General features: G+C 35.2%; 1 protein-coding gene across 1 annotated transcript in view; it reads left to right on the forward strand.

The window, feature by feature from the left end:
• Positions 1 to 15633, forward strand: part of CUBN (cubilin) — a 327155-nt gene that overhangs the window by 40675 nt on the left and 270847 nt on the right. Inside the window, 4 exon segments of the mRNA XM_006159747.2 lie at positions 9536 to 9680; positions 9906 to 10084; positions 12185 to 12350; positions 12956 to 13172. Of these exon segments, the coding sequence (XP_006159809.2) occupies positions 9536 to 9680; positions 9906 to 10084; positions 12185 to 12350; positions 12956 to 13172 (707 nt within the window).

A 15633-nucleotide genomic window follows, 5' to 3' on the forward strand; every position in this document is an offset into this window, starting at 1 on the left:
GGGTGCGCATTTGGCCCTATAACAAAAAACCCCCCAAAAAAAAAAAAAAAAAAAAAAAAAAAAGAGAGAGAAAGGAGATGACTTTGTTATTTACTAGCTGCATTTTAGGAGAGAAAGCAAACCAGCCTGCAATGCTGGGTCAAAATAGTAAGGTCATAAGTTTCTGTCCAAGGCCTTCCTGTACACTCTGACCCCACATGCATGCTGTAATTGTGACTGGCTGAGGATGGGTTTGGATTGTGGCATGAAGACCCTGGGGTGCCTCTCTCTGTTTCCTTTTCTCTCATACAATAAATAAGCAATAAATAAATAAAACTTTAAAAAATATACTGGGCTACTCAAAATTTTAGAAATAATGAAGAACATAGAAAGAATTCTAGAGAGATATGGGATGATGGTAATAAAAAAGGTTTTTTTGTGTGTATGTGTATATATGTACTCCTAAGAATCCCAGATCTTTTTATTGTGTGGTTCCAGATATTTTGTTCCCATGAAAATATATCCTTTAAATGAAGATTGAAATACCATTTTCTAGTATATAAATATATATATATAAATGTATACACACACACAAAGAGAGCTCCACAAGTGTTTAGTTGATTTGAGAATAAAATTTAACTACAAAAGATAGTCTGGTGTTGCCCAGACCCAATGCAGCTTGTCTTTCTCTTTATATTTTAACAGGAAGTGCTCATTTACATATTAATTCTTAGATTCACATATCTCTTCCAACTAAAATTTCTACTTCTAAAAAACACACGTTGTCTATGGAAGATACGATGTGACCACAAGAGGATGAGTCCAGCAAGATCAGCTGTTGGTTCATCCATTTTTGTCTCAGAGAGCTTTTCAATCGTATAAAACATTTCAATGAATGTGACAGAAGCACCTTTCTAGAATAAAAACAAGCACCTCTTGTTAATATTTATAAGTGATTTAAGCCGTAAGAACTCTGGGTAAAAGACAAATAAGGTAGTAATGAAAGTTTAATTTTTAATCCCAGAGAATGTAAGTTGTAGGCTGAATACTAAGTTTAGAATCCTGTATGATGTTAAGGTCAAGGCTCGAGGTAGGATATGGAGAGAAATAAAAGAAACTGCTCATTCCACCAGTTCTCTTGAAACAATCTCAAATCATCTATTCCCTGCCCCCCAAGACTCTGGGAAATTGAAAAAGGAGAACAAGAGAAGCTAATGAGGGAAGGAGAGGAAGCTATGTATTCTGAGGGAGCAGGAGGGCTTCTGGGAAGTTGTTTCTTTTTTATACATGGAGAGCAAACAAAAGTAAATGGCATAGCGAAGCTGGAAGCTCTGGTTAACACGATAGGAAAGAATAGATTACATTGGATTTGATTTCTGAAATCTAGGGAATGTACCAATCTTACAAGTGACATTGAATCACAGATTGATCAAATTTTACACCTCTGTGACATTCCCATCAAGTTAGCAAAGCAGAAATTATGCATCTGTTACAATATGATACCAGAAATTACTGATAATACATTTTAAAATGTCCAAGTATATATTTGGCAATCCATGAACTATTTTCTAAACAATTATTTGATTAAGAAGGAAATAGTGAAATGAGTGATTATGTAAAGAGTAACAAGTGGGAAATGTTAAATATCAAAACATAGAAGATATGATGAAACTCAACTCAGGTAAAATCTGTAATTTAAGATTTAGAAGAAAAGAAACCCCAAAATTGGAGAAGAGGGCGAGTACAGAAGCTGAAGCACTGATGGTCTGTTTTCTCTAAGCCTTTTTTTGTAGTGCCTTCTCCCTCCTTTCTTCCCTCTACTCCACCTCCCCACCCTGCAGTACTCCCAGATAACCCTATGTAGCCCTCCATAGCTCCTACATGTCTTCAGGTGAAATAAGCTTCACAAAGACCTTCTTTTACTATTTGTTAGAAATTGAAGCTATTTATTAACAGCCTTAGAATTGGTTGAGGGAGAGCCAGACTTTTGGTCTATGTGAGTGAGCATACCTATTTCCCTCAAGTAGATATGCTGGTCAGAGCCTCCTGGTTGTAATTGACAGAATAATTCTTAAGGGTGGAGTAGACCTTTAAGACAGAGAAGGAAAAAAGCCTCTGGACATTGAAACTGAAATGTAGCTGCCCCATGCGAACGCACCAGAATATAGACTGGGTAGTATTGTCTGGAGAATGTGCGTGCGTGCCTAAGATCCTGAGAGGAGAATGGAGGAAAAGGGATTGTGGCCTGGCCATCCCCCCTGGGGGGTGATTTCTCACTTTCTGTCTCTCTGTCTCTCTCTGTCTTTCTGGCAAGCGCATGTGCCCTATAGCAAAAACTTCTCAAAAAAAAAAAGTTTCAAAAAAAAAATAAAGTGACAAAATATGTATGACCTATTCCACATGTGAAATAATTCTATAGATCTGAGTAGTGGGAAGGAAGGAAAAAGATTAAGATAGTAGAACCATCTGATTTTGGAGTTACGAGTTTGTATAGAGTACAGTTTTGCTGTTGATAAAGGAATTGCATGCTCACTTAAAATCCACAAACTCAATGGAACAAGTGTGAAGTACAGCACTGAGGAAGAATGACAGAATGTGGACAGAGCATTAATCAAGAACACCACAAACTACTAGCTCAAATAGACAGTTTGGCCAGTACTTTTCTGATATAAATGAAAATGACATTATATGGGAATACAATAAAGATTTCAATTCTCTATGTTATTAAAGGCCAGATATTTAATATCTGTATGCCTCAGTTTCCTCATCTGTAATAGGGATAGTAATATTTCTGTTTTAAAAATTATTAAAGTAGGTCATTCATCTATTCATCTATCCTCTAAATTATTTACCAAAGAAGCTAGACACTGTTAGGGAATGCGTATATAAAATAGACATGTATTAAATATGTAAACATATAACTATGTAATTTCTAGTACCATGCAAGGAAGTGTTATGAGGGAAAATAATAGAGTTACTGACTTCCGTTGAATGATCTGAGATAGCTTCTCTAAGGATGTCACATGTTGGGTTTTCAGATAAAGAGTTAGCAAAGCAAAGAGTCAACAGAAAGAATTCCAGATAGCAGTGCCATCACAGCCCTAGAGATTGAATTGACAAAGAAAATTATTTGACAAACTGAGTTACAAATGAGCTAGAATGGCTGATTCACAGAAGAGAGTAATGAATTATGCATAGACTAGATTCTAAAGGGCCTTCTAAGATGAGATTAAGAACTTGGGTTGTATTTATTTTAGAAGTTTATTTATTTAAATTTTTTTTTTAATAAAGTGTATGTGCTCACCAGAGAGAGACAGAGAGAGAGAAAGCATCTCTATGGGGGATGGCTATGCCACAGTCCCTTCTCCTCCATTCTCCCGTGGGAATTTTGGGCATGTTTGCACACGTACTCAGAGTGAGTTCAACCACCAGGTCCAAGACTCGAACCAGCGTAGGCTACATGGGGGCTCGGCATCTTAACTACTATGCCACATGTCGGGCCCCGGCTTGTATTCTAAATGCAAAGGAAGACAGTACAGTGCCTATCACAGAGTGAGTAGTCACTAATATCAATAGTTAACAGAGTGGTAATTATGGTGTTGATGATAGGGAGGAGACTATGACATCTGAGTTTGTAATCATGAAGGATGGCACTTCTAGGTAAAACTGAGTAGGTATTCTTGATTATAGAAAATCAAATTTGAAAAATTAGATAAAGGGTCATTTTATTTATAGAAATATTAAAAGGGACACAGTTTTACAATGCATAAAAACTTTTAAAATGCTTTTCATGAAATCATGAAACATACTAATAAAAGAATAACAGACAATAACCAGACAATCATTTAGTCACTGCATTTAGTTTTTCTTTTTTCTTAATCCTCATCCTTTATTCAGTAGAGGTTAGGCCATATCCCTTTTCTGCTCACCCAGATTATCTCCAGTAAGTCTCGAAGACGAAGTCTTTACTTATTTATAGGCCATGTAAGCCTGAATCGTGCTTCACAGGCAGGCATATGTTAAATACTACCTTGTGGTAGTGTTCTCTTTTCAGCTCTTCATTGAACCAGGCCGAAGTGCCAGCATATTAGATTTGTTTTGAATTAAAATTCAATGCTTAAATGAGTGTTAGAAATTATAAGATCAAAACAAGTTTGCATTCATGGCAGATACAAACAAATAAGCACATGCACTAAGATATGGCTTTGAGACTGAACCCATTACAGATGTTAAAGCTTACTATTTATTGGGCTCAAGATCTCACACAAGGGAACTAGCAGTTAGCGTAATGGCTATGTCGCTGGACTCCCATGTAGTCGACCGTGGTTTGTGTCCTGGACCCGGTGGCTTAAAACTCACGCCGGGCGCATGTGCGTGCGTGCCCAAGATCCCGAGAGGAGAATGGAGGAGAAGGAATTGCGGTGTGACCATCCCCCCTGGGGGGTGATTTCTCGTTTTCTGTCTCTATGTCTCTCTCTGTCTGTCTGGCGAGCGCACGCGCCCTACAGTGAAAATCTCTCCAAAAAAAAGAAAAAAAAAAGATCTCACACAAAATTTCATGTAAACTGTTTTTTTCAGCCCAGTTAATTTTAGCTGTCACTACAAGAAATAATGCCTTTATAAAAACTATTTATTTATTTATTTATTTTACTTTTTATAAGAAGCTTTCTTCAGGAACTATTTCAACCTGATAAATATAAAAATCAGAATCCATTTGGAATATTCCATAGGTTAAAAATATTGGGCCACAGATTATGTACTGGTGCTCTGAAACTGAAGCACTCAATGTTGGCTGGGTAAATAAAGCTGCCAATGAGAAATCTGGGCCTGGGGCTCTAGAATTTTGAATTGGACCTTGTCATTTCTTTACAGATGTTTTCCACTAAAATTAATTTGTTGTGACTCCTCTCAGCAAATTATTATGGCATGGATTCACCTGACTTCTTAAGAAAAACTTTGTTACCACAAACTAGGTTCAGATATTAGAGACAGATGTCTGTAGGTTATGCTGCAATAACAGTCCATCTGCAGCAATAATTAAACAAATCAAGAGTAAGAGCAAGCAAGATTTCTGTGGCTTACAACACCATATGCTTTTTTCTTTTTTTTTTTTTTTTTCTCATGTTAACCTTTTGGTTTTGGATCCACAGAAGCTCTGCTTCTCTGTTTCCTGTGTCTTTGCCATTCTGGGTCCCCGCTGTTAGTCTTGTGAGAGGGAAAAGTAGAAAGTGGCTGAATCATACAGTGACTCTGAAAGCTGCTACTTGAACATTGGTACATGCTTCTGCTTATATTCTGTTGGGCAAAGCAAGTCCTATGACTTAGCCCACAATCAATAGGAAGGATAAATATTAATTCTCCACAGGGAGGTATTGCAAGTCACATGGCAAAGAGCATAGATTTTAATCATCTTATAGCAAAGGAAGTGAATACTTAAGAAAAATCATAAAGGCTATCCTAGTTCACATACACAAAGGAAAGAGGTGTTTGGGGGGGGAGAGTCCAAATTTACAGGTTTTAGAATATTGAATGTAAATGTGTTGCAATAATATTTGGGGTCACTTTAGAACATTGACGAGTTTTATTTTAATATCTCTTTCAAAGGGATTGTGGTTAAAGTATCCCACATCTGGGATCCAGGGGGAATACTGACTTTCAGAATTAATCAGATTTTATTTCCGCAGAGAGAGAGAGAAATAAAGCCCAAATCAATTGCACCTTCTAGGTTTAGAGCACTCGAGCCTTCTAAGTTCCTCTCAAAACGTTTGGACTGCAGCTGCGTTTCTCCTTGTGGAAGTCCTTGACTTTCATTAGTCGGAACCCAGGGGAATGGCCACTTTAGCTTTCTCTGATGCTATTTGGCTGTTTTCCTCCCTTCATGTCATCTTCTAATGGGCAACGTAGAAAAAAGAGACGACAGTCGCAGAAGAAGCAAATAGAACCCTGGAGGATTAGAGAGCAGGAAGATGCTTTTACCTATGTTTTATGCTTTCTGGTTTTCAAAAACTATAGTTTGTTTGCATCTCTAACAAAATCAAATCATCATACCATACCTTAAAATTAATGAATCAATGAGGATCTATCAAATACTGATGTGCAGAATGATTTATTAGATGCTGAAGGGGGTACAGAAATTTTCTCTTAGTTCAGAGATTTACTGTTTGGTTAGAGAGAGCTTTACTACAATACATAAAACTTGTGCGACAGATGTTGTAAGAGCTCAGTGAGAGGAGCCTGAGTCGGAGGAGGGGCATGTGATTTTTTGGTCTGTGTAAGACTCCATCATATGACTGAACCGTAACTTATTTGATCATTCTCCTATTATCAGACTACTAGGTAGTTTCAGCTCTTGGAGCTTACTTTGATGTAGATCCATGTGTGTCTTTGCCTGCATCTTAAATATTCTTATGAAAGGGTATTAGAAGTGGAATAGTTCTGATATATATATTGTCAAGTTATTTGTTATTTCCCAGACCTTTACACTCTAACCAGTTACAGATGAGAATAACAAGGTCACCATATCCTCACCAGCTTTGAATATCTTCCCTTCACTGCCTGCTACCCTTAGGGGCCTAGATAATTCCTACTTGTCCTTCCAGTTTCACTGAAAGGTTATTTTTACTGAGAAGCAGTCCATAATCCTCTCAATGAGTTCAGAGTCTGATTAAGCCAGTGGTTCTTCATGCTTACTGTAAGACCTTTTAATATCATCCTTTCATTATTCTGAAATGAAATTTATCGAGGTTACAACCTCACTAGACACATTAAAAAATATAAAGTTGTAAATATAAAATTAAGGAGAAATAAAAGGAAATAACAAAATGAAATCACAGTTATTTTAGCATGTGAAAAGTCTGGGCAGGCTGAACTTGAAGATAAAATGAAGTGGTTGGTTGTTTGTATCCTAAATTGCTGTGAATGCCACAGTACAGATGCAGGCTGAACAGCTGTTTGGGTTGGTGATTAATTTTTCTGAAATGATGACCTACTTTTGGCAGAGTTCCAGGAGGAAGGAAAAAGGGATGCCTTTGATTTACACTGTGCTTACGATACTGGACAATTCAGTGTGTATTAAAATTGTACAAAATTTTTTGTGTTTAAAATGTAAATAAAGCTAAACTTTATCCTTAGTAACAGAACTTCGTGTGAATATCACATAGAATTTAGGAGACTTCTCTCTCACATTTCAGGCTATCTAATCTTTGGTCCCTAGCCACTAAATGCTGATAGTGCACTATCATGGTTGTGAAACTAACAAAAACAAAAAAATGCACTCACAGATTTCCCAAATGCCTAATAGGGTACCTGCTAGAAGCACTGGCAAAGTTAGAGTGCAACACGCTTTACTTTCTCAGACATCACACTCATCATGCCTTAAACAGATCTTGTCTGTCATTGGTTCCTTGTCTCAACAATGCTATCACCAGCACAGGCTCTAGCATTTACTGATGATTTGATAATGTTAATTGAATGAATGAATTAGTATTTGATGACTTCATCATCCAGGATAATTTTATAGAACAGGAATAGTATGTCTATCCATTGATTAATTCCTGTTTATGGTGAAAAGCCTCTAATATTTTGTCTTTCAAAATGTGAGGAATAACAACAGCTATCCTTTTATCAACATCTTCTATTATCAAATATTCTACTAAGAAATTCATACTATTATTTTTCATGTTTGCTTTTGAGCTAGGCTTAGAAATATTAACTTGCTCAAGATTTTTAAATAAGGAGGTTTATAAGCAACAGAAGAAAGATTTGAACCTGGATCCAAAGTCACTAAACTAATGTAAAATATTGGCTATCGAATTAAACAGGTAGTCTTTATTAACTAAAGGAAATCTTCCTTTTCTTCTAACTTTATAAGAGATTTACTTTTCTTTCTTTTTTTTTTTTTTTTTAAGAGGTTATTGGTTTAGGGTGTGTGCCCTTGCCGGAGAGACAGAGAGAGACCGAGACACAGAAAGTGAGAAATCACCTCCTACAGAGAATGGCCATGCTGCAATCCCTTCTCCTCTATTCTCCTCTCAGGATTTTGGGCATGCACACACACATGTCCTGTGTGAGTTTTTAAGCCACCAGATCGGAGACTGGAACCGTGGTCAACCATTTGGGAGTCCAGTGTCATAACCATTACACCATCTACTGGTTGCCAAGAGTTTTACTCTTATTGGATCAGCAATGCTAGCACCATTTTTTTTTTTTTTTTTTTTTTTTTTGCTTTTCTGGGAGCTGTAATATTATCTAATTGGATCTATTGATAATAATATTTAATTTACAATTTCAAACTATTCTTGCAGTAGTATATTCCTATTCCTTTGGGTTTTCTTTTTGTATAAAGCTAACAGTAGGCTATGGTTTTTCTAGAACCATGTTTAGGATTTTTGTGTTTACATAAATGAGCAAAATCACTTCACAATTTTCATTTTTATGTTCTATGCTGTGATTTGGTAGTAGGGTTCTGGGAAAATTATTTGGGAATTGTTCCATGGATTAGGGTACTTCAGTAATTATGTAATAATGTTTTCAACTTCATCCACAGTAATGTCTATTAATATTTTATTTAGTTATATGTATACCACACATTTGCAAATAACCAATTTAAACATTCAAATATATCAGCATTGAGTTATATATATTATATTTTTTAAATTCCTTAGTATCTGTATTTGTACCGTGTGTTTCATTTTAATTTTTGTGTATTTGTGCTTATATTGTGTTTTCTCTGTTAGACCTGTCAGAGACTTGTCTTTTATATCCTCATCCCCCAACTTCCCCTACAAAAATTATTTAATGTATTTATGAATTCTACTTTCTTTTATATTTAACTTATTAGAATTTTTAGATGATTCTCAATTTAGTGCTTTTATTTTAAATAATTTAAAAAATTGACTCCTTATTCTTTCTTTTTTTTCCCTCAATAATGAAGACAGTTTACTCTATGACATTCTTTAATTGCAGATTTGTCAGAAACTTACATATTTTGATATATAGTGTTCTCATTTTTTTTTCTTCTGTTTTTGGAGAGGTTTTTGCTATAGGGCATGTGCGCTCACCAGAAAGACAGAGAGAGACAGAGAAACAGAAAGCAAGAAATCACTCCCCAGGGGGGATGGCCACGCCACAATCCCTTCTCCTCCATTCTCCTCTCGGGATCTTGGGCATGCACGCACACATGCCCAGTGTGAGTTTAAGCCACTGGGTCCGGGACTCAAACCACAGTCAACTACATGGGAGTCCAGTGACATAGCCATTATTGCCAACTGCTGGTCCCTAGTGTTCTAATTTTTCATTGTTTTCCAAGGAGCCCAAAAGTCATAAATTTATTTTCTCTTGGACATTGTAGAAATTATTAGGAGAATGTCTTTAAAATTTTATGTGTGTCTATTTTACTGGCTTAAGATTCTAGCACTGTTTAGAGTTATGGTATTATGCTAAAAAAATGACCCACTGACTAATTTAAAAAATAATACAAATATGTAATATAAATGTCACCATTGCCAAGGTTGTCTTGTTAATTAGAATTACTGACCTACTTAATTTTTCTGTTTAGGTTCAAGAAAATCAAACCTTACTTGGAAAAGTCTGTGGCAACGAGACCCTCTCTCACATTAAATCCATTACTAATAACATCTGGATCAGGCTTAAAATAGATGCCTCTGTTGAAAAAGCTAGTTTCAGAGCTGTTTATCAAGTTGGTAAGAAAATGCATGTCCAATTTTTAAATGTCTCATTTTCCTGATTGTAGCATTTTAATTTCTTGAAATAAATTGGTCAGTTTATGTGCTCAAGTGGGAAGGAAACTATTCTATAGAAATGTTACGTCCTGTTATCTCCTAAAACAGAATTAGACTTTGAAATATAATAGAGGGCAAGAATTATTAATCTCTGGACAAATGTAACTGTCATTTTACTATTTGCAGCTTGTGGGGGTAAATTAACTGGAGAAGGGGTCATACGCTCGCCTTTTTATCCTAATGTGTATCCTCGAGAAAGAATGTGCACGTGGTTCATCTTCCAGCCCCTAAGCCAGGTAGTTCTTCTCAACTTCACTGACTTTGAAATGGGAAGTTCTACCCACTGTGATACAGATTATATTGAGGTAAGAGTAAAAAAAAAAAAAAAATCTTTGAAAATATAATTCCATGTTATTCTCAAGTCTGTTACATGAAATGAAAGTAGTTTATAAAGACTAGTAGCTCCTATGAATATAGATACAAAAATCCTCACCAAAATACTAGCTAAATAAATCTAGCATAAAAAAGACCAAGTGATATTTATCCCAGGAGTCCTAGAAAATCCAAAAACCAATTAAAGTAATATATGTAATCAATAAAATAAAAGACCAGAACTACATGATCACCCCAACAGATGCAGGAAAAGCATTTGACAATATCAAGTACCCTGTATGTGATAGAAACACTCAACAAAGTAGGGACAGGAAGAACCTTCCTTAATCTGAAAAAGGAACTCTATGAAAACTCATATCCAGGACCAGGAGTTAGCGTAATGGCTATGTCACTGGACTCCCATGTAGTCTATATACCAACAATGGACACATTGAAAATTAAGGAAAGAATTGTATTCACAATAGCATTAAAAACAGTAAACATTAAGGAAAAAACTTTAAAAGAAGTACAAAACTTGTACTTTGAAAAGTACAAAACATATTTAAATGAAATTTTTAAAAGCCTAAATAAATAGAATATCATGTTCATGGATTAGAAGACTGATTATTGTCCAGATGGCAATACTCATTAAATTGATCTAAAGATTCAGTGTAATCCCTATCAGAGTCTCAGCTGGCTCTTTGGCAGAAATTCACAAGCTGTTTGCAAGGGGACCAGAATAACCAAAACAGTCTTGAAAAACAAAAAAGTTGGAGGATTCATATTTTAAAAAAATGATCCAAAATGTAGAACAAAGTTACAGTGATCAAGGCAGTGTGTATTGGAATAAGAATAGAAATAAGACATTAGAATAAAACTGAAAGTTCAGAATTAAACCTAATATTTTGTGACCAATTGATTTATAGAAATAGTGCCAATTCATATAAACACGAAAAATAATTTTTAAAAAGTTCTGAATATTCATATGCAAAATAATAAATTCAGATTTCTTTTTTGCACCATTCACAATAATTAACATAAAATGGCATATAGATCTAAATGTGAGAGGTAGAACCCTGAAACTCTCAGAAAAAAAACATAGGAGTGTTTGTGACTTTGGGTTAGGTGAATCCTTCTTAGATATAAGAAAGAGAGCACGAACAACAAAATAGAAAAATCAGACTTCACATTTAAAACAAACTGACTTTAAAAATAAGCAAAGTATATGAATAGACATTTCTTCAAAGATGTACAAATGAACAAAAAGCATGTGAAAAAAATGTCCAAAGTCATTAGTCATCAGAAAAATACAAAATCAAAACCACACTTCACACCAATTAGGATGACTTGAATAAAATGTAAGATAATAACAAGTACTAGAAAGAATATGGAGAAATTAGAACCTTTCTACATTGCTGGTGGGAATGTAAACTAGTACGGCAACTTTAGAGAACAATTGGCAGAGTCTCAAAAAGTTAAAGTTATCATCTGATCTAGCAATTCCACACTTAAGTATATATATCCAAGAGAAATGAAAATATGGCCACATAAAAATTTGAATGTAAATATGCCTACAATCATTATTTATAATAACATATGCAAATAGCAAGTATAATTATTATTCAGAATTATAAAAGTAGCAACAATTTAAATGTTCATCAGTGAATGAATGGATAAATAGAATATGGTATATACATATAATGAAATTTGTGGCACTAAAAAGTAATGAAGTAACAATACATGCTACTGCATAGGCTGACTTTCAAAGACTATACTACATGAAAGAAGCTATTCACAGAAGATTACATATTGTATAATTCTGTTTGTTTGAACTCTATAGGAGATACAGTTTGTAGAGACAGTAAGTAGGTTAATGACTACCTGGGGCTCTGTTTTTGGGGAGGGGGAATGGGGAAGTTTGTGAATGGGTATGTAGTTCCTTTCGGAGATGACTAAAATGTTCTAAAAGTGATTATCTTCTCAAACTGATTTTTAATATATTAATAAAAACATTTCAGAGTTAATTTTTTGAAGCAGCTTTCTAAAATACATATCTAACAAAAGAAACTTGAATATATTATTTTTCATTACAGATTGGTAGCAGTTCCATTTTGGGTTCTCCTGAAAATAAAAAGTACTGTGGCACAGATATTCCTTCATTTATAACATCTGTGTACAATTTTCTTTATGTCACATTCGTGAAAAGTTCTTCAGCTGAAAATCATGGTTTCATGGCTAAGTACAGTACTGAGGATTTGGGTAAGAGACTGGCTCTTTCTCCTCCTTTTGAGTTTATATCAGAATAAATGAACAAGGGAAATTAATTATTACATACAAACCATTGGCACTGCAAAATTTTAAAGTGTACTAAAAACCAAAGTATATGTATATATATTTCCTCATCAACACTTAAATAAATAGCTAATTGGTATCTATTAATAAGAAAAATAGCTAGATTATGTTATGTGGCATATAAGAAAAATCTTTCTTTTTGTGCTTTTAAGAAGTTATGATCAGATTATTTGGATATCCATGTATTTTTTTTTTTTTTGGAGAGATTTTCACTGTAGGGCGTGTGCGCTCGCCAGACAGACAGAGAGAGACATAGAGACAGAAAGCGAGAAATCACCCCCCAGGGGGGATGGTCACGCCGCAATCCCTTCTCCTCCATTCTCCTCTCGGGATCTTGGGCACGCACGCACACGTGCCCGGCGTGAGTTTTAAGCCACCGGGTCCGGGACACGAACCGCGGTCGACTACATGGGAGTCCAGCGACATAGCCATTACGCTAACTGCTGGTTCCCTGGATAGCCATGTATCTTGTTGGTTAATTATTATGATAATTGTAATTTTTATTTCTACAGCATGTGGAAGAATTCTTACAGAATCAACAGGAATCATTCAAAGTCCTGGCCATCCAAATGTCTACCCCCATGGTGTCAACTGTACCTGGCATATATTAGTCCAACCTGGCCACCTGATTCATTTGGTATTTGAAGTATTTCATCTAGAATTTCATTACAACTGCACAAATGACTACCTTGAAGTTTATGACATCAACTCTAAGACATCTCTTGGAAGGTGAGCTTTCTGATTTCCTTCTTCAGCATGGGATGCTAAAATATACCATGCTGTGTTATAAGAATCAGATGGGATTATCATGCTTATCAGTGACCATTTCTACATTACTGCTCTGTAGGCTTGCTTTTAGTAATTAAGTTTTGACATCATTATACATTCATGAAGTCATCACATCGATCAAAGTAATTCACATATCTATTGCCTCGAAAACATTCTTCTTGCTCATTATAATTCACTTCTCTTTTTAGAGAGATTTTTGCTATAGGGCATGTTCACTCACCAGAGAGACAGAGAAACAGAAAATGAGAAATCACTTCCCAGGGAGGATGGCCATGCTGCAATCCCTTCTTCATTTTTCTCTTGGGATTTTGGGCATGCATGCACACACTCCTGTTGTGAGTTTTAAGCCTCCAGTTCCTGGACTCAAACCTCAGTTGACTATGTGTGAGTCCAGTGATGTAACCATTATGTCATCTGCTGGTCCCTATAATTCTTCACTTCTGTCTCTCATTCCCATCCACAGGAAACCACTAATCTGATTTCTATCACTGTAGATTACCTCACATATTCTAGAATTGTATAAGTAGAATCATACTAAGTAAACTTTGGCTTTTCTCAATCAGCAGACATTTTGTTTGTTTTTTAGTTTCCTGGTTATGAATGTTTGTACTTTTATCAAATTTGAAATATATTTGGCCACTATTTCTTGAAATACTTATCACCCAGCTCCTTTTAAGTCTCTGATTATATGTACATTAGGCCACTGAAGTTGTTTCAATTCACTAAGATGCATTGTTTGGTTGTTTATTTGACATCTTTCTATTTTTCTTCTGAGTACCAATTGCAGTAAACTTTCGTCTTAGTAATGCTTTCAGTATATCCCAAAGATTTTGGACTGTAGTATTTTTCATAATAATTTGTTTCAAAAAATTAAAAATGTTTATATTTAATTTCTTCAACAGATTCAGAATTGTTCAAGAGGCTATTACATAGTTTCCATGTATTTGCATAGTTTTGAAAGTTTTTTTGTTATTGATTTCAAGTTTTATTTCATGATGATCAAAGAAGATGCAAGATATGATAACTATTCTTTTAAATTTGTAGAAGCTTGTTTTATACCCTATTATGTGGTCAATCTTAAAAAAATGTTCCAGGTACCACTTTTTTGAGTGAAATGATCTATAGATGTTAGCCTTTGGTTTATGGCATTATTTAACTCCAGTGTTTTGTTTATTTTTTGTCTAGGTGACTTATACAGTGGTGAGAGGTTGAAATCACCAAAAATTAATGTGTTAATGCTCCTTTAGGTCTAACAGTTTTTGTCTTATGTATTTAGGTGCTCCAATGTTGGGTATTGAATTATTTATAATTGTCAAATCTTTTTGGTGGGTTGCTCCCTGTAATACTCCTGTAATACTATATAATAATGTATTTTTTCTTTTTATAAAAAATTAGCTTAAAGTCTATTTTGTTTGCTATTAGGATAAGACTCCTGCTTTTTGTTTGCCTGTTTCCACTTATATGAAATATGTCTTTTCCAATCATTCACTCTGTGTGTGTGTGTGTGTCTTTTTACCAGTAAGACTTTTTTTGTAAGCAACATATAGAGGAATCCTGTTCTTACTAGTTTTTTTATCCTTTCAGCCAATCTATATCCTTTGAGGGAGCTTAATTCATTTATATTCCCAGATATTATTGACATGTATAGGTGTTTCCAGCTGCATTTTGCTTGTTGGTTACTGATTGTTTTATGCTTTCCATTTCCTGCCCCCCCCCTTTTTCTGTATTGTTTATCTTTGGTATTTAATAGTTTTTCATGGTCATAACGCTTGTCATCTTCTTTGTGTAGTTTTACGACTGGTTTTATACTTTCAGCTGTTCTCATGATATTTATCTTCCTTTCATTTCGAGATGTAGCCCTGCCATATGTATTTCTGAAGACCTCATTTAGTATTGATGAATTCCTTTGTCTGAGAGCAATTATATTTCTCTCTTAAATTTAAAGAATGGTTTTGTGGGGTACAATATGCTTAGCTGACATTTTTATTTCAGAATTTTTGTTTTGTTTAAGTTTTTGTCATAGGGCATGTGTGCTTATTGGGGAGAGAGAGAAGAGAGAGACAGAGAGAGACAGAGAGAGAGAAAGAGAGAGAGAGAGAGAGAGAGGAACAATGAGAGAGAAAGTGAGAAGTTTCCCTCCAGGGGGCCTAGGCACGACAACATCCTTTTACCTTCATTCTCCTTCTGAGATTTTGGGCAAGCACACTCACATGCTTGGTGTGATATTCAAGCCTCCTAGTCTTGGACCTGTACCACAATCAGTCATGTGGGAGTCCAGCACTGTAACCGCCTGCTGGTCCCTCTCTTTCAGAATTTTAACTCTGCCATTTTATTCTCTTGACCTTTTTTTTTTTTTTTTTTTTTTCTGGGAGGGGCTAAGGTTAGTTTGTGGGTTAGCCCT

This window comes from Tupaia chinensis, unplaced genomic scaffold, assembly GCF_000334495.1.
Source record: "Tupaia chinensis unplaced genomic scaffold, TupChi_1.0 Scaffold000647_1, whole genome shotgun sequence".
Taxonomy (NCBI): Eukaryota; Metazoa; Chordata; class Mammalia; order Scandentia; family Tupaiidae; genus Tupaia; species Tupaia belangeri.